Below are 21,433 nucleotides of genomic sequence, written 5' to 3' on the forward strand. Positions count from 1 at the left end.
TTTACTTTAATGAGGTTTATTTAAGCGACATTAGAAATACATTTCATCCAGAGACAATATGACGGAATATGGTGCTACGAACAGCCTCGGAGCTACGCTGTCGACTTTGCGGTAGTGTAGTGACAACACAATTACGCAAAAGCGGTAGTGTATGTCGAAAACTTTTCGGCACCAAGATGGCTAGACCCCCCTGTCTTGAGTTTAACAGAGTTTTATTTCTATTGTCTCGACTCTTGAGTCTTTATAATTCGTAGTCTGTGATTGAGAGTAAAGAGCACATATGACAGAATACAGATTTATTAGGCAATGGCAAATAGTGTTTGGAAAGGAAAGGATCGAAAATGTTATTTAATTTATGATTTCTGAAACATATTCTTATAAATTGAGCAATAACATAGTAGCGGAAAATATATTGATCCACAATACCTAGATATTGATTGATCGTTTCTCTAAAACGGTTAGTATAGTTATGATAGTTTTGAAAATCCAAAGTAAACAAACATTTATACATTCAGTTTATTAAACGTTTTGTTCCTTGTATAAGAAACCTTTACATTTTTATCTTAAAACTGTATATCTGTGTATTATAAAGAAAAGAGTCCTGTAATTTAAAACTTTAAGGGTTAATTTTTGGTTTTCCATTACAATATTTCACAATGTTCAGGGTATTTACTAAGATTCTAGAAAATTGATTTCGTTGATTTTAATTAGATACTGTATATTCTAGGTCCAATATCATGAAGCTAATAAAGCCAATTTGGAGAACAAGTCGGCGCGCTGTCAGTACTTGGTCACCATTAGCCACTGCTTTTAACACAAGGCCCACTCATAGACCTATATTTGACTCTTTGAGAGAGAGAACTGTAAGTAATCTGATTTAGCAATTACCTTTCTACATGATTAATTGAAGTCAGTTTTTGGTTGGCAGACTTAGAGATAATTGTACTTATGTAAAATAGATCTGTTCTTGGTGTTGTTTACAAAACAAAAATCTATTTTTCTTTTATATAACAATTATAGAGTGTAAAACCTCAGTAGGTTAGGTAGGTTTAGTAAGTGTTCCAATTTCAAATCCTTTATGTCCTTAATCTATTAAAGCTCAGAACTCTTAAATAATAACATGAATTATTAGTAATTAGTACATGTTATGTTTATAGAATAATAGGAGAATACAGAAATAAGTAAATCTTATGTGTTCTAGGGCCTTTTTAATAAACCTGAACTAACAAGTTTCGAAGGATTCAATACATTAAAAGAGCAGGCCATAACAGCCACAGACAGGTTAATAGAGGAAGCTACATCAAATCCCACAAGGCCTATGGTGGAGATATTTGACGAGTTGTCTGATACTCTGTGCAAAGTAGCAGATCTTGCCGAGTTTGTTCGTATAGCACATCCACAACCACATTTTGCTAGTGCAGCAGAAGACGCATGTATTAGTGTCAGTGGTGTTGTTGAAAAGTAAGTCTTACCAATGTTTTAGTCTTTAAAATTTTACAAATTTCAATAAAATAGGTATATAAAATCAAGTATTTGAATGCTAATCCATTGGATAATCTGATAGAAGTAGTTTCCAACATGTTATTAAAAATTACTATAAACAATAAAATTTACAGATTAAATACACATAAAGGCTTATATGAAGCTCTAAAAAATTCAGTACAAAATGGTACATCAGGCGATAAACACCTAGCAGAATTATTTTTATTTGACTTTGAACAAAGTGGTATCCAATTAGAAGAGAATACAAGACGTGAAGTTGTAGCTTTGAATGATTTGATTTTACAAACTGGACAACAGTTCATGGCTGGCGGAGCAAAACCTCGAAGAGTCCCTAGATCAATTGTGCCACAGAATGTAAGACAATTGTAAGTAGTATTAATTTTTAGAGGTAATTTGTTCTGTTGGTGGTAATACCAGTCAAGTACAGCTTGTACAGAAAAAGTCTAAAGAATTAATGAAACAGATGTAGAAATCTGAGAAAAGAAACATGATTATATGTAAAGGGTAATAATAAAAATAAAAAAGTGTTTTTTTCAGACTTGGTCAAGTAATGTAATAACTGCTTTAGGTACTTTATATAAGTTATGTAGTTACTTCAAGAATACATAATCAGTTTCAGTACTGAAGGTGACAATATCATAGTAAGTGGTGTGTATGCTGAATGTGAAGAGGCAGCAGCAAGAGAAGCCGCCTATCGCCTGTATCTAGCTCCAGATGTAAGACAGGAGCGCCTGCTCAGTGCTACTCTACAGGCCAGACATAAGCTTGCCCAACTATGCGGCTTTGACAGCTATGCAGATAGGTAATATCCCATATCTCATCTCGTTAGGTAAATTGTATCAGTGTATTGAGGGAAAAAATTAAATAGTATACTCTAATAAAAAAAAAGAGATTATATATAATATTACATAAGACCGGTTAAAGGCTCTTAATAGGATGACTTTTCCAACTCTTCTTTTTTAATATAAATTTTTCACACTAACACTTATTCGAAATGGGACACTAATGGGGAGTAGTGTAAGCGTGTGAGTGTTATTCTTCACCTTTGTGAGCTTGTGGCTCCGCATCACAGCAATAATTTTTTTTATGTATTTCTACACTTGTACAGTAAAGAAAATCATCGTAAAAGCAGAATGTCTTATTTCCTTAGAAAAAATTGTGAGCCAATAAATTGTCACCCTATTGCCATCTTGCATTGTTAATTATTTGCTGTTATATATTATTATTTTTCCTTGTTTTTACGTAATTGTATTTATGTATTTACATTGTATACATTGGCCGACCCAAAGCAAAACAAATAATTCAATACAAAGAATTTCGGGCTACTAGAGTCAAAAGTCAAAGTCAAATCATTTATTCCAATTAATATATTTTTTAAAGTTTAATATTTGATTCTAGTAGCTCCTTCCAAAATGTAGTTTCGTGTGGAGGAGAATGGGCAAGAAACTCCACTTTAAAATAGAATTTACTATATTAATTGTAAACATTAGTTAAATAGTTATATGTGAAGACAGTAGACATGTTCCTCACATATTTACAAATATTGAAACTGTAGAATATTATACATTAAAGAGTAATTTAAAAAAAACAATAAAAAAGTGTGTAAGATAAAAATAAAATAATTACAAAAAACTTAGAACAGCAACCAATTGATTTTAGGCTCTGTTTGATTGTCCAATGGAGGACCAGCATGTTTCCAAGCATATCTTGAATAAAATCCTCTAAAGATTGAAACAGTTGCATGAATCTGGTAGCGCTGCTGTGTGTATAACCGTCCTTTAACATATTTTCACAAGTATCTGAAATAAAACTAAAATAAAATAAAAAGTTTTACCTCAGTTAAAAATGTTTCACATCAATGATCACGAAAATGATCCAATCTGAACATTACAGAGCAATTAAAGCAAGTACAATGGAGACGTCGACAAATGTTCGGGAGTTCTTAGATATACTTTCCGATAATCTCCATGATAGAGCCAATGTGGACTTTGAAGCTATGGCCAAGATGAAGAGGCAGGAATCCCCATACCAGGTACAACATTAAATATATATACATACATAGTTTTAAAATTGCCCTCTGGAATTGAGAGTGTCCATGGGCGGCGGTATCACTTAACATCAGGTGAGCCTCCCGTTTGCCCCCTGTTCTATAAAAAAAAAGCAAAATGATACCCATATATTTGGACAATCCTGTCCGGTTATAGAAAAAACATTTTGCTATCTAAAAACTCTAAACATTCTAACACTCTCTTAATCGTCTCTCATATCTCTATATTTTGTTTGCCATCCGACTGTCATTTTTAAAGTAGTAGGTTCCATCCCCTGCTGTACATCAATGGACGTTTTTTTATACACATTTAACATTCGGTAGAACGGTGAAGGAAAACATCGTGAGGAAACCGGTGTGTATTAGACCTAAAAAGTCGATGTTGTGTGTCAGGCATAGGAGGCTGACAACCTACTTGTCTATTAGATTGACAAATCATGAGACAGATACAGAAATTTGTTTTTACCTAAAAAAAAGGTAGCGCCACTGATTTTTTGTATAAACATATATATGTACATACCCGATAACTTATATTTAAAAATTTCTGATCTGAGAATTTGTGATTCTAGTCACTATCTTCTTCTTCTTCAAGTGCCACTCCATTACTGGAGGTTGGCCGTCAGTTCTCTGAACCGCGTCTTGTCCTGCGCCAGATGCAGCACACGTGAGAGTGTGAGTGTGTAAATGTGTGTGAGGGTGTGAGTGTAATGTGTATGAATGCTGCATCTGGCTGCATCAAGTCACTATCGCTTGAAGGAAAATAAAAATTTCAGAACGGTCTAATGTGTTGGGATACGCCATACTTCACACACAAAGCCAAAACGCAGCTACTAAACGTGGCTAACACAGATTTCAGTCCGTATTTCTCGCTGGGAGGCTGTATGGAAGGGCTGAACATGCTCTGTCAAGAGTTGTATGGAATTAGTTTGAAATCCGAAGAAATGTTGCCAGGTATTTTATATACTCCTAAGTTTTTCTTAAATTGCAATATTGTTGAGTCTAGACTAGTCTATGGAAATAGTCACGTGACAAACGTCAATTAATTACTTTGTTTTATAATATCTCAAGTCTCGATTAATATTTTTTATATATACATATAATGGCAATAATTAATATTTTCACCTATTCAAAAACTGTTTAATATTCTTAAGTCCTTTTTCAAGTCCACTATAATATTTGACGTTTGGGGCCGTTTCATAATAAGGGGGGAAAGGGACTTCCCCTTTGACTTTCTTATTTGGTGACTGACGACGTTTGTCAGACACTGGAGGCTGATCTTGCTTATTAGATTTAAAAATGATCATGAAACAGATTCAGAAATCTGAGGCCAAGACCTAAAGGGGTTGTAGCGCCCCTGATTTATTTTTATTTTTTATAAGGAGAGTCATGGGCACCGGATGTATACAAGTTGGCCGTGGTACATGAGACTGAAGGTCTACTGGGTCATATATATTGCGATTTGTATGAGAGAGCGGGGAAACCACACCAGGACTGCCACTTTACAATACAGGGTGGGAAATTGCTGCCTGATGGAACTTATCAGGTAAAGATTTAAAGGTTTACCCCCTTAATACTTATAATAGGGTGGGCATTTATTTTCCTTATTTTTGAATTTTGTTTATACTGTTGGCTTACTAATAATTCTTTGGGGGGTAAGGGAGATCATGAGACGCATCTTTGACTAAAGGGTCGGGTCACACACAGCAGTTCCTTCAAGAAAGGAGCATACCAAATCTTAAAAGGTCGGCAACACACTCGCGAGTTTTTGGCATTGAAAGCGCCATGGGCGGCAATATCACTTAACATCGGGTGAATCTTCTGCCCGTCAGCTTCCTGTTCTAACAACAGCTTTAAATTAACTGCTTGCTTATTAAGAAATATTGTAGTCTTAAGAACATAAAATCTTTCATAATAAAGGTGAATATTAATATATTTTAAAGGTAGTAATAGAATATTAAAAAAAAATCAATTCAAATGAGAAAAGAAAATTAATAACAGAAACTTCACGGAACTATATTATAATGCATTTCCTTTGATGTGATAAGTGTAATTTCGAACAAATTTTCCTCTTTTCTTAAATGAATCCTTTAATAGAGCGCACTAATACTTAAAAAGCCGACAACGCACTCGCATCAAAATCAAGCGATATGTGGCTCCATTCCAAACGTTCTTCAGAGCCATAGATAGCTACGATTGATTTAACTTCTGGTTATTTAATTCTAAAATAGTAACACAATGGTACCCAAGAGATGGAAAGAGAAGGAGAGGTAGACCACAAAAAAGATGGGACGACGACATTAGACAAGTCGCGGGAACAACATGGGGTAGAGTGGCCGTAGAAAGGCCAGAATGGAGTAGATTGGAGGAGGCCTCGCAAACGGACAGGCAAAAATGGAAAAAAGGAACAATTTACGAAAAATAAAATAAAGAATACGCTGACATGTCCGATAAAAAAGGCTATTATATTTATATTATTTAATTCTAGAACCCAATAGTGGTTATTATGCTGTCTCTAAGCGGCGGCCATAGAGGTGGGCCGGCGTTATTGAGCGCGGGTTCTGTGGACAATTTATTCCACGAAGCAGGCCACGCGTTGCACTCCATGCTAGGTAGAGCGCCGCATCAGCACGTGGCTGGCACCAGGTGCGCTACGGATTTAGCTGAACTGCCAAGTGTTTTGAACGAGTATTTCGCTTCAAGTCCGCAGGTATTTTCAATTAATTGAAAATGAGGGTAGTTTCATATATTAAAATTTTGTTTGGTTTGTACCTTCATTCATGCAATTCAAGCAATCATTTAGCAATTTTATGACGTGCACGTCTTTGAGAAGTTTATGTAAAATTTTATGCTCATGCGCCTAAAGAAGTTCCACTTCAGAAATAAATGATAATAAAGTGAAGATAAAAGAATCGTAAAATTCAGCCATTTTAACCACGTTATCGCTAAATTGACTTAGATATGGAACGAACTTGCAAGCCTTATGGCAATGTGTGTGTCCATGGGCGGTGTGTCACTCATCAGTGAGCCCCCTGCCTGTTTGCCCCCTGTTCTATAAAAAAAAAAAGATAAAAAATATTAACGTTATCTCACCAAATTTAGGAATAAACCAAGCTTTTTATGACATTAAATTAAATTAATAATCAGGTGGTCCGTCGTTTCGCACGTCACTTTCAAACTCAAGAACCGATGCCTGAAGACATGTTGCAACGGCTTTGTGCATCAAAATATCTTTTTGGAGCTAGCGAGATGCAACTGCAGGTCAGTATTCCAATAGTATACATATGTACAGGTGTTCATTGCATTAAATAATATATAACCTCCCCCCCCCTTATATAGTTAAAAAATGTCTGTGTCAAATTCCAGCTCCCAATCTCAGAAATCCCAGCTCTTACTTAATTGTTCATGACTAATTGTGTTTTTCAATTACAATTTTGATTTTTTAACAAAAGCATTGCGCTACGAGTAACACGCGTGAGTGTGTGAGTGAGTGAATGTGCGTGAGGGTGTGGGTGTAATGTGTATGAATGCTGCGTAAGGTGTGTTCAGACCCCACTCCTTTAACCGCTTATAAATTTATTTATTTTTACTCACTCATCAAATTGGCTTTACGCTTTGATGAAAAAAAGATTTCGTTATTTAATGTTATACGTTAATTTCGTATAACATTAAATAATGGCCATTTCTATTTTATTTTTGTTTCGGTTTAATGAATTTTTGCCCGAATACATAAGAAAAGGAACTAAAAAACGAAACAAACTTAATTCAGAGATATGTGTTTGGAAAAGGAAATTTTGGCGGGGTCAAAACTAAAGTTCAATGTTTATTATTTTATTAATTATTTAATAAATTAATAAATATTATAATATTAATATTACTTTGTGATATAATAAACATTCAAGAAAAATTAAAAAAAAGTCCAATGCTGAAGTATTTTTAATTTTGCAGGTGTTTTACTCAGTCTTAGACCAGCTATACCACGGTGCAAACGTTTCTCACCAGCAGTCCACTACTGAAGTTCTACAAAGCGCCCAGAAACAATATTATGGCTTGCCATATGTTGATAATACGGTTAGAACTTTTTTATAGCTTTTTTTTTTTTTTTTTTTTTTACAAGAACAGACGACTAAATAATACGGTTAGAACTTTTTTATAGCTTTTTTTTTTTCTTTTTTTTTTTTACAAGGACAGACGACATACCGCTGCCCGCTTCTCACAATTTCAGTTACTCTACCAGTTTTCTTAATTTCCTTCTGCCAAAACCAACCTTAGGAGTTCAGGCACCTCTCGTTCGAATTCTTCGCGCTAACTAGCTACGTGCGTAATTCGCTGTTTTGCTGATGATTTTTTTTTCTCTATTTTCGGTACCAACATTCTTTGTAATTTTATTTTATTGTGTAATTATCTTATATTGTTTATATTTTTTTAATTGTATTTTTTTTTAATTCCTATCTTTAGTATAACTTATGTTTACATATATTGTCGTACATATTAGATATAAGATTTTATAAAATTACCAATAGATTTCGTAATATGTATGATGTTGTAGACTTAATAAATAAATATATAAATAATACATGCGAGTTAGTAATTTAATTATTGGTATACTCTTATCTTGTAAGTGGTAATCCCCTAAGTGGAATTGCTACCGCTGCTTTTATAGCTGGTTCCGTAGTGGTGTGCGGCAAAAAGTATCTTATAAAGCTTATTTAAATAACTACTTTCACAGTTTAATTATAGCTTATTATTATGCTGCTGATGTCGAATTTATTTTCATTCTGCAGAAGAGATCTTGCAATCTATAATTTGAAATGTAGGGAATCTCTGAGAGATATATTTAAGGAAAATTATATACTTACCTTTCCCTCGCAATATATTTATGAAAATATTATGTATGTATACAAAAATAGTGATAAGTAGTCTAGAATAGAACATACGCACAATGTCAATACTCGGAACAAACGCAGGCTGCAATTTCCCCGTACTAGACTGTCAGTAGTAGGGATTCACGGGTTCTGCCTCACTCGCTGCCTCAGTCAACCTAACCCCCCGTGTGTTTCTGGCTCAGCGGCAGTCCCCGCCTAAAAAAAAAAAAAAAAAAAAAAAAAAAAGTTTGGTCTCTTTCCCCACTAAACAGACCGTGCTGAGTCGATAGCACTCACTCCCGAAGCGATATTTCTCTCTGTTTCGAAGTTAGGTTTTGCTATACGTTGCAAATTAATCGATTTACTAATCACCTCATAATAAGAATGTAACGTCTCGTCCAAATCCTCATTTACTAATCACCGAGTCAGTTTCGTATCCATAATTAGCAAATTACCATTACGCATACGCATTTACCTGCAAATGCACCAGGACAGATGGGAAAAGGATTTACTGAACATTAAAAATATGATTTCCGTGTTTTATGTGTTTATTTGCATTATGTTACAATACAACTTTACTAGTGTCATGTCATTTCTTGGCGAGTCATACGAAAAATTTCTGAGGTAATCTTCCAAGCTGAAACCCCAGAACTTGTAGTACAAATATACTACACAATACTCCCCACAAAAGGCAGAATAGATGTCCTGAACGCTAGCTGTATTATAGCGCCATACCCGACAATTTCTTCTTAAAAAATCCGCTATTACTCTAATAGGCTTACGTCCAAATGAATCAAAATATTCTCCAACTTTTTCGTGGTTGATATGAATAGCTACCCAATGAGATCCTGGTTGTGAGTCAGGATCGAGATTGCATATAATAAATGTGGGTAAGTGTACGTGCATTGGTAGGCGATTCGAGGGGTACACGCTATACTGGATGCTGGGATGTATTTTATGGAGACTCATTTGCAGGTTTAATGTATTCATTTTTATTCCAACGCGTTTGACCTTCTACTCTTATATATTGCACTAAATACAATTCCAATTCCTATCAATCATCCACCTCAACTAACATCTCGTTGTATTGTCATCCCAATATATGTGATATCTTATATGCATTTATTTAGAAAAGTAGGGAAACTATTAATGAGAAACCATATTTTTATTTATTATATTTCATTCCGTTTATTATTCTCAATTTAATCATAAGTACATAAAAGTCATTTCTTAACTACTATAATCCACACATACATTTCTGTTCTTATCTATTTCTATAATGTTTGAAAACTCTGCATAAACTACACAGTTAATTGTTTCAGTCAATGCGTTCTCGAATCTTACTTCCATTCTCACACTACCATGACGAATGAGATTCCAGTGAATATTAGAGTTAGCTGATAAGTCGGGGGTTAAATCAAAGGCTAGTAAACAGTATCCATCTGAGTATTGCTCCCTCGATATCCCATTACCTTCGTTAAGAAAATGTATACCGGTACCTGAGTACAGTGTGTGGTATGCGCTGGCAAATACATCGTTTGGGAATGATGGTTGTAATGATTTTGATGGTATTTGTTGACCGTCTATATATAAACTAAAGGAGCAAATACCGAAGTTTTCAAAGTTGAATGGGTTTTTATTATAACTACCATTGAAGGCGGTATTATTAACAAAACCAATGATACATCTCTTAGGAACCTGTCCTAAAAATATATTGTCCAGTGTCTTACCCTGCACACCAGATGGTATGGTCAGGACTTTCACTTCGCCTCTTGTTATAGGATATTTAGCTGTAGCAGTGGCAAGAACCTTTTGATGGGCTATTAGTATTGATGGATTAATTTTTGCTCTGCGTATTATTAAAGTTGCATCTGTGATACAGACTTTGTACTTATTATCTGCATTCTGTGACATGAGGTTAAATGTTTCTCTCGATCTCACTAATTTTATAGATAATTCGACCCCGTTAATGAGGAATTTATCTTGATTGAATATATCCCCATGTAAATGCCCAATCATTTCGACATCCTTACCATCCTTTGAAAGTTGTTGTCTTTTGTAAAAGCCCTTATTTGCCTCATTAGTTTCATTCATTTTACCAGCTGTATCCTCGTACCATAAACCACATGTCAAATGTGATTTTTTGGCAGATGATGAATAATTTAATAGAGTTTCTATGAAAGCACGATATGCATAAGTATTATTTGGGGGTGACACAAGTTTTTGGTTTAGGTAAACATCCAATTGGTTAAATAAAGAATGTAACCAATTATTGACTGGTGCCACTACATTAGCTGCATTAACTACAGAACCGTCTTGATTTTTAATTTGAGCCTTGAGATGGAGTAGTGTATGCGAAAGGTCTATGTAGTCGTCTCCTGTACCAGGTACTTGGAATTCGATGGGTCCATCATCGCTTAATGAAGAAATTGGTTTGTAGTGTATCCAGTGCCCATATTCGATACTTGTTTGTGTGGAAGGAAGAGCAAATAGGTCCAATTCAGATTTAACACACTCACATGAATGATTATGAATAAATGACATTATAATTAGTTTGAAAATATATCTTTGGAAATATTAATATTTTTGTTCCTTGTTTTCCTTAAAGCGTCTTTCTTCTTAAGAGGTGAAACTCGAATGAGCTCATTTCTATATTTTCGTCTTTTATTAACACCCGATCCAGTCATAAGTTCATCAATTTTGGTATCAACTTTGTGTTTAAGGTTAGAACTAGCACTTTTCAAACGATTTTTAATTGATTCTTTAATGGGGCGACTAGCTACAACATCTGACAAAAGCCCAATACCACTGTTAAGTGCTTCTTTTCCAATCACCTTAGCACCACTAGTGAGTAAAGGTAGCACACTTCGAAATAACCCCCCAAGAAAACTGCCGATACCATGACCACGTTGATGTAAGGCTCCTTTGTAGATTACCTTAATACCAGATCCAGCTTGTTGCGAATAATAATGTTCATAAGGACATATAATAGTATCTTGAGGTGTATACATTTCAAAAAAGATATAAAGATTATATTTTTTTAAAATGAAGTTTCACACACGATGTACCGTATTGAAATGGTACCGCATTTCCCGTGGTTGTTCTTATATCTACCTCAATAACATCAAATTCTCTTCTCATAACAGGTAAATAATGTGGTGGTGAAAATATATGCATTTTATTTGAACCATATATGTATTTAGCAGGATCTAAGGGTATAATTCTCAACAGGGGTGTCATGACATCACCAACAATTTGTGGTTCTATAATATCACAATACACAAATAATTGTGATGGTAACCCTAAATGTAGATTAGCAGGGCGTTTACTGATATTTTGATTTACTAGATTGGTATCTGGCTCAAACCCAAGTTGAAAACTCAAATTAGGTGATAGAGATAATGAAATTATTGATGGATCCTTTACTGCAACAGAGACAAACTTTGACACGGTGTCCTGGCGAAAACTAACTTTCTCTTTCGAATTTAAAGCTATAAGAATATTTTGTATATTATCATAGTTGGTGGCCGGTATATGGTTCTTATACATTAGTGTGGTCTCTTCGTTATTGATGGTAGTTTTTTTACTTATGTACATAATATTTTCATGCTCTTGCACGGAGAACATAGTAGAGGGATATTGGAACTCAACTATACCTACCATCCATTCTCCTTCTAATGTAATGGGCTTAGGTAGTTTTGTAGAAAAATTTGAAGTCATATTTCCCGGAAAATATTGTGTGGAACTATTGCTGAGTAAAGTTAAATAAAAACTTTCCTTCATTGTAAAGTTTTGATAGAAGATAATAATACCCAAGAATTAAATTTGTTTGGGTACCCTTTCCACTTGACTAATGCTTCTTTTCTGAGTCCAGAGTTACGATACCTTAAGATTTTATCAATTTTATAATCAGAAGTGGGGGAAAATGTAACTTTTTGTAATTCTTTCTCATAAAATGTGCCTGTTATAGATTCATTTTCCAAATTTATCAAAGTGTATACAACACATGGTGAGCGATCTATAACTGAAGTTATAAGAAATATTTCATCACTCCAATTACTTTCATAACCTTTTTGAAATGTATGTTTTTGTTTAGTAATTCTTACATGGTCACCGACTTTAAACTTGGGTAACTTTTTCAAATTTGAGTTACATGAAATTCCATCAAAATATAGATTCCTCCAAACTTCCATAATGTTTTGGTTATTAACATCACATGGTCTCATTTTTATACTAGAATGCACACTGTGATTATATGAACTAACTAAATCTTGTAAGATATCTATATAGCGATGTGTATTTTTATATGTAAAATAACGCCACATTTTCATTTTTAAAGTTCTCTGAAATCTTTCTACTATACTTGCTTTAATATCCGGATTATTTGTAGTATAATAATTTATATTTTTATTTTTTAAATAACTTTGGACATCTTTAGATACAAATTCTGTACCTTTATCTGATTGTATATGTCTAGGAACAGTTTTAGCTTCATCAAAAATGCTAGTAAAACACTGTTTTATTGTAACAGAATCTTTCTTTTTTATTGCTCTAACATATGCATATTTGCTAAAAACATCAATGACACATAAAATATACTTATATCCATCATTATCCTGTTCGTAAGTTCTTAAATCACTCAAGTCAGCTTGCCACAACTCATTAAAATTTGATAAAATGTACTTATTTCGCAGAAATCTTTTTCGAACTGGCTTATGTAACGTATATGTTTCTTGAGACTGCAACCACGTCTCTACATCTGTTTTAGAAAGTTTTCCATTCATCGCTTTTGTTAATGTATTCACATTACTGTAACCGGCAGGATGTGAAATATCATAATATATTTGATGAAGCTTTAATATGGGGTCCATTTATCCCAATCAATTTTGTTTTTTATTTTACTGTTATGATTTGATTGAGTCGGAGAAGTGTAATCGATGCTTGATTCTTGGATCGGTAGTGTGTGATGTTTTTTAAGATTGCCAATATATTTAAGTCTTTTGAGATTACCAATGTATGTCAGTGGTATATTTATATCATTTAAAAATTTTGAGAATGTTTCCCAACCGATGGGATCTGCTTTCTTTGAGGGTCTTAATGCATCATTTACTAAATCAATAATATTACTTCCAGGAATTTCTTTTCCACTAATTACCACTGTACCATATTTATTCCATTGTAATTTATCACTATGGTTTTGAATGGATTCCATCAATAATTCTCCTTTCTTTATATAAGTTTTCGGAATCAAATTTAATATGTCCTGTGTTGACAACTGAAACGAGACGTCTTTACCCAACGACGGTTGTTCACCACCTACCACTTTTTCATTTTCATTTTTATTTTCGTTATCAGTGAAATTAATTTTACCATCTTCATAAGTTTTATTATTTACTGTTTTTTCAGTAAATATTATTTCTTGAGGTTGACGTTCTACCATAGAAAAATGAAGGTATCTTTGTAAAATTTGTTGGTAAAGGGCCCATTTCTCACGATCTCCTAATTTGCTTGACATTATTTTTTCCATTTCACTGTCTAATCGACTTCGTGGTGTAACTTTATTTTCATTTTGTTGATGTGTTATTTTATCAACAAAATCGTGTTCAATAATCAGCATTTTTTTAGTATTCATAGTGGTTTATTAGTAAAACAACTTATAAGACTACTTAGAACAGTACCTAATATTATTGGAAGAAAGGAACCTCCTTTTTGAATTAATATATTTTTTCTATATTCAAAACTTTTTCCTCTGCTTACTAGCTTACGTAAGGTATTTTTTAGGTTTTTAAGTTTAGACTTCTCTGCTCCTTTCAATGGTACTTTTCCTTTCAAAACGTTATAAATACACTCACAAAGACAGTTTATTTCTTGATTATTGCAGGTTTTCAGTAATACCTTCCGATGTCTTGGTTTTAATGTGTGTAGAGCTGACAATAAATCTTTATGTGTTGTTACTCGATGATACATAGTTTAAAACTGACTCAAAATCGTTGATTACAAAGATATTTATATGCTTTCATGGTGATATATAATGTACAATAGTGAGTGTTTTCAAAAATGTTTGATTTTATCCGGTCTGTATCATCAGTATTTTGTTTTAAATCAATCATCAAATATCCGTGAGCAACTTTTGTAGCATCTGCATATGATTCTTCGATAAATTTAGTGTTCTCAGGCGAAACCTGTCTGGCTAGAAATTTAATTTGTGTTTTATCACGGGGATTTTTGAAATAAATGATGTAACTTGAATTAAGGGAAATGTCACGTTGTCCTCTTCCTTGATGAAATAAGTTTTGTGTTATATAAAAAACACTTAAATTTCTATGGTGACTTCCTTTTGTAAATATATCAACAACTCTACCGTCAGATTCTCTCATTAAATCATCTATTATTATTAAATGAGGATTTTTACCATCGAACATATGCAAATCAGGCAACCCTTGATGATAATTCACTCCAGGTATATTATATAGTGGCTGCATTTCATCATAACACCATGTTATTTCAGAAAAAGACTCATTACATGCACTACCCCTATGTTTAATGAATTGTGCTACAAAGTTTGATTTTCCACATCCTGTTGGACCTGCTATGATTGCAGCAAAAGGATGAATAAAATGAATCATTTTTTTATACTTCTTTCTTCTTTGGGTATCCAAATAAAACTGAATATTTTTCTTTAAAAGATGTTATTTATACATTAAAGTTACTCTAAAATATAAATAAGGTAATATATAAAACAATAATATGAAAACATTATCTTACAAAATATTATAAAACACATAAATAAATAATAATGAGTAATGAAATTATCTACAACTAAATTTCATAAACATATTATTAATAATTTAGTTCACATTTTTCTTTTATTTTTTTTACTTGGAATTGCTAACGAGTTTATAATGGCCCAGTGGTATCGTATCTATATTATTTGGTAGAATGTGTCGCTTGGTATCATTAAAAGATAAACATGTTTTATTAATTTCTTGGGTGAAAATTGTATGTTTTAACGATTTAAATCGATACATTTTACAAAATTGAATATTAAATTTATTAAATAAACATGACTTATAATTGTCTAACGTTAATTTTTGTGACACATTTGTTAACACCCTTCGCCTTAGTAATAATTTTAGAATACAAAGTCTGTATCACAGATGCAACTTTAATAATACGCAGAGCAAAAATTAATCCATCAATACTAATAGCCCATCAAAAGGTTCTTGCCACTGCTACAGCTAAATATCCTATAACAAGAGGCGAAGTGAAAGTCCTGACCATACCATCTGGTGTGCAGGGTAAGACACTGGACAATATATTTTTAGGACAGGTTCCTAAGAGATGTATCATTGGTTTTGTTAATAATACCGCCTTCAATGGTAGTTATAATAAAAACCCATTCAACTTTGAAAACTTCGGTATTTGCTCCTTTAGTTTATATATAGACGGTCAACAAATACCATCAAAATCATTACAACCATCATTCCCAAACGATGTATTTGCCAGCGCATACCACACACTGTACTCAGGTACCGGTATACATTTTCTTAACGAAGGTAATGGGATATCGAGGGAGCAATACTCAGATGGATACTGTTTACTAGCCTTTGATTTAACCCCCGACTTATCAGCTAACTCTAATATTCACTGGAATCTCATTCGTCATGGTAGTGTGAGAATGGAAGTAAGATTCGAGAACGCATTGACTGAAACAATTAACTGTGTAGTTTATGCAGAGTTTTCAAACATTATAGAAATAGATAAGAACAGAAATGTATGTGTGGATTATAGTAGTTAAGAAATGACTTTTATGTACTTATGATTAAATTGAGAATAATAAACGGAATGAAATATAATAAATAAAAATATGGTTTCTCATTAATAGTTTCCCTACTTTTCTAAATAAATGCATATAAGATATCACATATATTGGGATGACAATACAACGAGATGTTAGTTGAGGTGGATGATTGATAGGAATTGGAATTGTATTTAGTGCAATATATAAGAGTAGAAGGTCAAACGCGTTGGAATAAAAATGAATACATTAAACCTGCAAATGAGTCTCCATAAAATACATCCCAGCATCCAGTATAGCGTGTACCCCTCGAATCGCCTACCAATGCACGTACACTTACCCACATTTATTATATGCAATCTCGATCCTGACTCACAACCAGGATCTCATTGGGTAGCTATTCATATCAACCACGAAAAAGTTGGAGAATATTTTGATTCATTTGGACGTAAGCCTATTAGAGTAATAGCGGATTTTTTAAGAAGAAATTGTCGGGTATGGTACGCTATAATACAGCTAGCGTTCAGGACATCTATTCTGCCTTTTGTGGGGAGTATTGTGTAGTATATTTGTACTACAAGTTCTGGGGTTTCAGCTTGGAAGATTACCTCAGAAATTTTTCGTATGACTCGCCAAGAAATGACATGACACTAGTAAAGTTGTATTGTAACATAATGCAAATAAACACATAAAACACGGAAATCATATTTTTAATGTTCAGTAAATCCTTTTCCCATCTGTCCTGGTGCATTTGCAGGTAAATGCGTATGCGTAATGGTAATTTGCTAATTATGGATACGAAACTGACTCGGTGATTAGTAAATGAGGATTTGGACGAGACGTTACATTCTTATTATGAGGTGATTAGTAAATCGATTAATTTGCAACGTATAGCAAAACCTAACTTCGAAACAGAGAGAAATATCGCTTCGGGAGTGAGTGCTATCGACTCAGCACGGTCTGTTTAGTGGGGAAAGAGACCAAACTTTTTTTTTTTTTTTTTTTAGGCGGGGACTGCCGCTGAGCCAGAAACACACGGGGGGTTAGGTTGACTGAGGCAGCGAGTGAGGCAGTCCCCGGCACGGGGGGTTAGGTTGACTGAGGCAGCGAGTGAGGCAGAACCCGTGAATCCCTACTACTACTGTCTAAAGTTAGTAATTCTTTTTTGGGCTAGGGATAGTATTCTTTAATAAAATCCCAAAGACTCTTTTATCTCTGCCTTTTAATAAATTGAGAAATGTATTAAAGAAAAGCTTTTATTAAAGTTAGCGATTGTTGATTAAAGGGCCTGGGACTAGTGCAGGCCAGACTACTTCTAATTAATTTGCTATATTTGTTTTAAAATAAGTGTTGTTTGATGATTTGCTTTTTTAAATAGAGTACCGAGAGTTTTTTACGCCGGCTTTTTCTCTCGGCCAACACCCTCTGTCTTCTTTGCCGATGAGTAGGGATGCCGACAGGTTCAAATTTAATGACGTGGAATAAGTGATACCATGATGATCTTATGTTCCAAAATAAACGTATTTGATTTATTTTAACCTTTATAAATAAAATCATTTATTCATTTATGTAACACTATGTACACTTATGAGCGTCAAAAAGAAATGCTTCTAATTTTACTTTTACTGCCAGTTCACAAAGATCTAAGAACGGAAGAGAAGAACTGTCAATAAACTCTCCGCCATCTCCCTTTTTTTCCACAAAACGCTCCGTAAAAATTTTACCTTCATACGCCTAAAGAAGTTTCAAAAAAAAATTACCAACTTGTATAATTTTTATATATTCTTACCAAAAATATATTTTCAGGCATGGCAACACCGCTTCAGCCATTTAATCGGCTACGGAGCAAAGTACTACTCGTATTTAATATCCCGGGCGTTAGCTTGGAGCGTGTGGCGACAGAACTTTGACGCGCGTCCGTTAAATCGCAGTGCTGGTGATCGTCTGAGACACGCTGTGTTAAGACATGGAGGGGCTGTTGAGCCGAAGGTATCCATATATTATATTACATATATTTATATAAACATTAAAAATTACATTTAACTAAAAAAAAATGGCACCTCAGATTTCTGGTTCTGTTTTATCTCAAATCTCAAATCTTTATTGCATTCCTTATATAAATATTTTACACGTTATAATTTATTACAATAAGGACCTTGGTTAGGCACAGCAATGTTGTGGGAGGGCTCCACCATAGTTAATACTTTTCTATTCTTACAAGATACATTATTTATTTGCATTAACTTCACATCGCGAAAAGGAGAATGTACTTAACATTATCAATAAACTTACCTTTTATAAAAGAAATTAAAGTCTATCGGTCAGATACTCTGTAACAGTGTAAACACTTCTATTATAATAATTTCCATAAAGGTTTTTACCTTCTAATTTGACATGGTCTATGGTCGGTCGGTTATCAGTACTCATAACTTTTTGGTTGTTAAGTAGAGATTGACTTTTGACTTCTTTTGTAATATTTTAACTTGTTATTATTTATTTATTTATTTATTACATTACATTGTTGATATTCGTTCTTAAATACAAAATACAATGATTTTTAATACTATTCCCATATGATCACACGCCGTCAACTTTTTATGTTTAAGGCAAGCCAGTTTGCTTACGATGTTTTCCTTCGCGATTCGAGCAAATGTTAAATGCGCTCATATGTAGTCCATTGGTGCACAGCCGGGGATCGAATCTTCTACCTGGCCTGGCCAACACTGTTTACATTTACTACGCCAAAACAACAACTCTCATATATAGTTATACGCACACACACCCACTCACATACTCATACATTCACGTACAGTTATGTTCTCACACGTTTGGTGTTATAGTTGAACTGAATACAAACTCACTTTCGTCTAGCCTGACTCACTACTGTTAATAGAATTTGTATGGGGATGACTTTAGCTCACGGTTGGTCACGTGACTACTTTCAAACAAAAGCGTTTTTATTCAGTCACGTGCTTTTGTCTCAAACCCTTTAATACTGTGTTTAGGGTTGCCTGGAAGAAATCGCTTGTAAGCGATAAGGCCGCCCTTTGCCTTATAACTTTTGTAACTGTTTTTTTTATTTTTGTTATGTGTGTTTTTGTATAAGGCGATAAAGGATAAATAAATAAATAAATACTTACAGAAGTCTTAAAGACCACCTTTGACAATTGTCATTATAATGTCAACTTATCTTCACACCATCAGCTCTTGGATTAAATACAAAGGAAAAAATACCAGGAAGCCAGCCATTGAGAAACAATTAAAAAAAAATATTTTATTTATTTGTGATATTTGTTGACACTTTAAAATATTTTCAGGTTTTATTAGGAGATTATCTCGGTACGGAAATGACGCCACGTGCGCTTGCGACCGCTCTCACTGACGAACTGGATTATCACAAGGACCATCTCGATACAGTTTTTAAAGTTATGGACAAATGAGATTATATTTATGAGAAAAAATTCAAGATCAGAAATTCAACAGTTTAGCCATTTAATAAAATACACAATAAAGTAGCTACAGCCTGCTACGAGCGGGCCATTCGGTTTTTTATTCAAAAATGTTTCTTAACCTAAAAATATTTATATATGCTATGTTAGTCACAAAAAACATCCTATATCCTTAAATAAAAAAAATCTAAATTTACATTTACTGCCAGTTCTAAACCGTCAGAACTAGAAATAAACTCTCCGCCACAGTTTAATCTTCAAGATTTTTGTTTTACTCAAAGTTTGTAACTTATACCATTATACCATGCGTATAATATACTATTCCCGTAATTTTTCATCAATAAACAAAAGGACAATGTCTTTGGAGGTGACAGATGACAGGACTATGGAGCTGGCGAGCATACGATTTGCTCGTATTTTATATTGATAGGAATTACGCCGGTCAAAACGACAAAATTTTCTAAATTGATTATGGTCGTACATCCATTTAAAAAAATCATTGCCAAATCAATCAATCAATTTATTCGCTTTATTAGAACCTGGTGAATAAGTGACATACATTTTACTTTTCGATAAGCTTTCTTAACATCAGACTTAAAGGAAGACACGGGCAAATGATATATGTAGTATACCTGACTTTTTTACATTATAATACTGTCAATAATTGACAGCCCCTTAAAAATGTTTATGACTACAACGCTTCGCTACCATGATGGTAGAATGGATGTGGTCCTTTATAGTTCTTATAGTATAATTACCACTTAATAAAAGTCTGCCACATGAGCAAATCACCTAGCTATATATCTCGCCAGCTCCCTAGCTATAACGTATGATACGAGGATGCTAGTCATAAAAATAAACAATGGAAATACGCTGTTAAAATATAATCGGTTTGATGGTCGCTTTTGATACAATTATTATGGAACTGTCATGGTATAAATGTATATGTAAATGAAAGTAAATACTTTATCGGATAAAAATGTATTTTTAAATGAAAGTAGATTTTTAAATTGCTCAATGTAATAACGAATGAAACCTCATTTTAATATAATTTATAAACCTGTGTAGTCTTCCAATGTAAATAGAATTTGAATAAATTATTGCTTAGTTTGTAGTTACAAAATAGAGGGATTGTAAAAACAATTATTAGAAAATAAAAGTAGTTACACATGTCTAATTGTTTATTTTTCCCCAATTAGAATGCAAAAGCCGAATTAATGGAATAATGCCAAGTTTTTTGTATTTGCACAAACACTTTAGATAATTTAAATTAATGAAAACGTGGGATTATGATCGGTTACGCAGAACAATAAAAATATGCTTTATTGCGATCAGATTAAAAATTGGTTAACTTTACAATCAAAAAGATTATACAAAATTATTTTTAATCATTTTACTCTAAAAAAACAGCGTTTGCTCCCCAATTATCTTTAATTGTTGAGACTTCCTTTGCATTATTTTTGAAATGAAAACTTATTTAGCGGCGTGGTACACTTTTTTGGAAGGGTAAAAAACGGTACAACGGTAAAACGGGTAAGATAGACGGTAGACTGCTGGCGCGACGTATTTAATGTAATATAAATTGTCATGTTCACAGGGCTCGCATGTGTATTGCCGGTCTTTTAAGAATTGGTAAGCCCTTTTCTGACACTAATAAAAAACTGGGCCTGTTTCGCAATGTCCGGATAAGTTCCAAATAAGCTATTTGTTACTTATTGGTATGATAAATAATATTTTTGCGTTTCACGACTGTCAGATAGCGCTATACGTCATG

At 33.5% G+C, this 21,433-nt stretch overlaps 1 protein-coding gene across 2 annotated transcripts; it reads left to right on the top strand.

Annotated features, from left to right (window-relative positions):
• Positions 1-280: 280 nt before the first annotated feature.
• LOC111001867 (mitochondrial intermediate peptidase) lies at positions 281-20,831 on the top strand. Of its 2 annotated transcripts, none has more exons than XM_022271911.2 (13): positions 281-457; positions 728-863; positions 1,202-1,461; positions 1,617-1,868; positions 2,117-2,305; positions 3,397-3,535; positions 4,324-4,501; positions 4,930-5,093; positions 6,036-6,257; positions 6,695-6,808; positions 7,496-7,618; positions 18,017-18,199; positions 19,528-20,831. In XM_022271911.2, exons 2-13 carry the CDS (start codon positions 738-740, stop codon positions 19,648-19,650), a joined length of 2,073 nt encoding a protein of 690 aa, XP_022127603.2. In that variant the 5' UTR covers positions 281-457; positions 728-737; the 3' UTR covers positions 19,651-20,831. The 2 variants fall into 2 exon arrangements, with proteins under 2 accessions (XP_022127603.2, XP_045488542.1); XM_045632586.1 differs by lacking the exon at positions 281-457 and adding an exon at positions 480-491.
• The last annotated feature ends 602 nt before the right edge of the window (positions 20,832-21,433 follow it).

Source organism: Pieris rapae, chromosome 20 (genome assembly GCF_905147795.1).
Source record: "Pieris rapae chromosome 20, ilPieRapa1.1, whole genome shotgun sequence".
Lineage (NCBI taxonomy): Eukaryota > Metazoa > Arthropoda > Insecta > Lepidoptera > Pieridae > Pieris > Pieris rapae.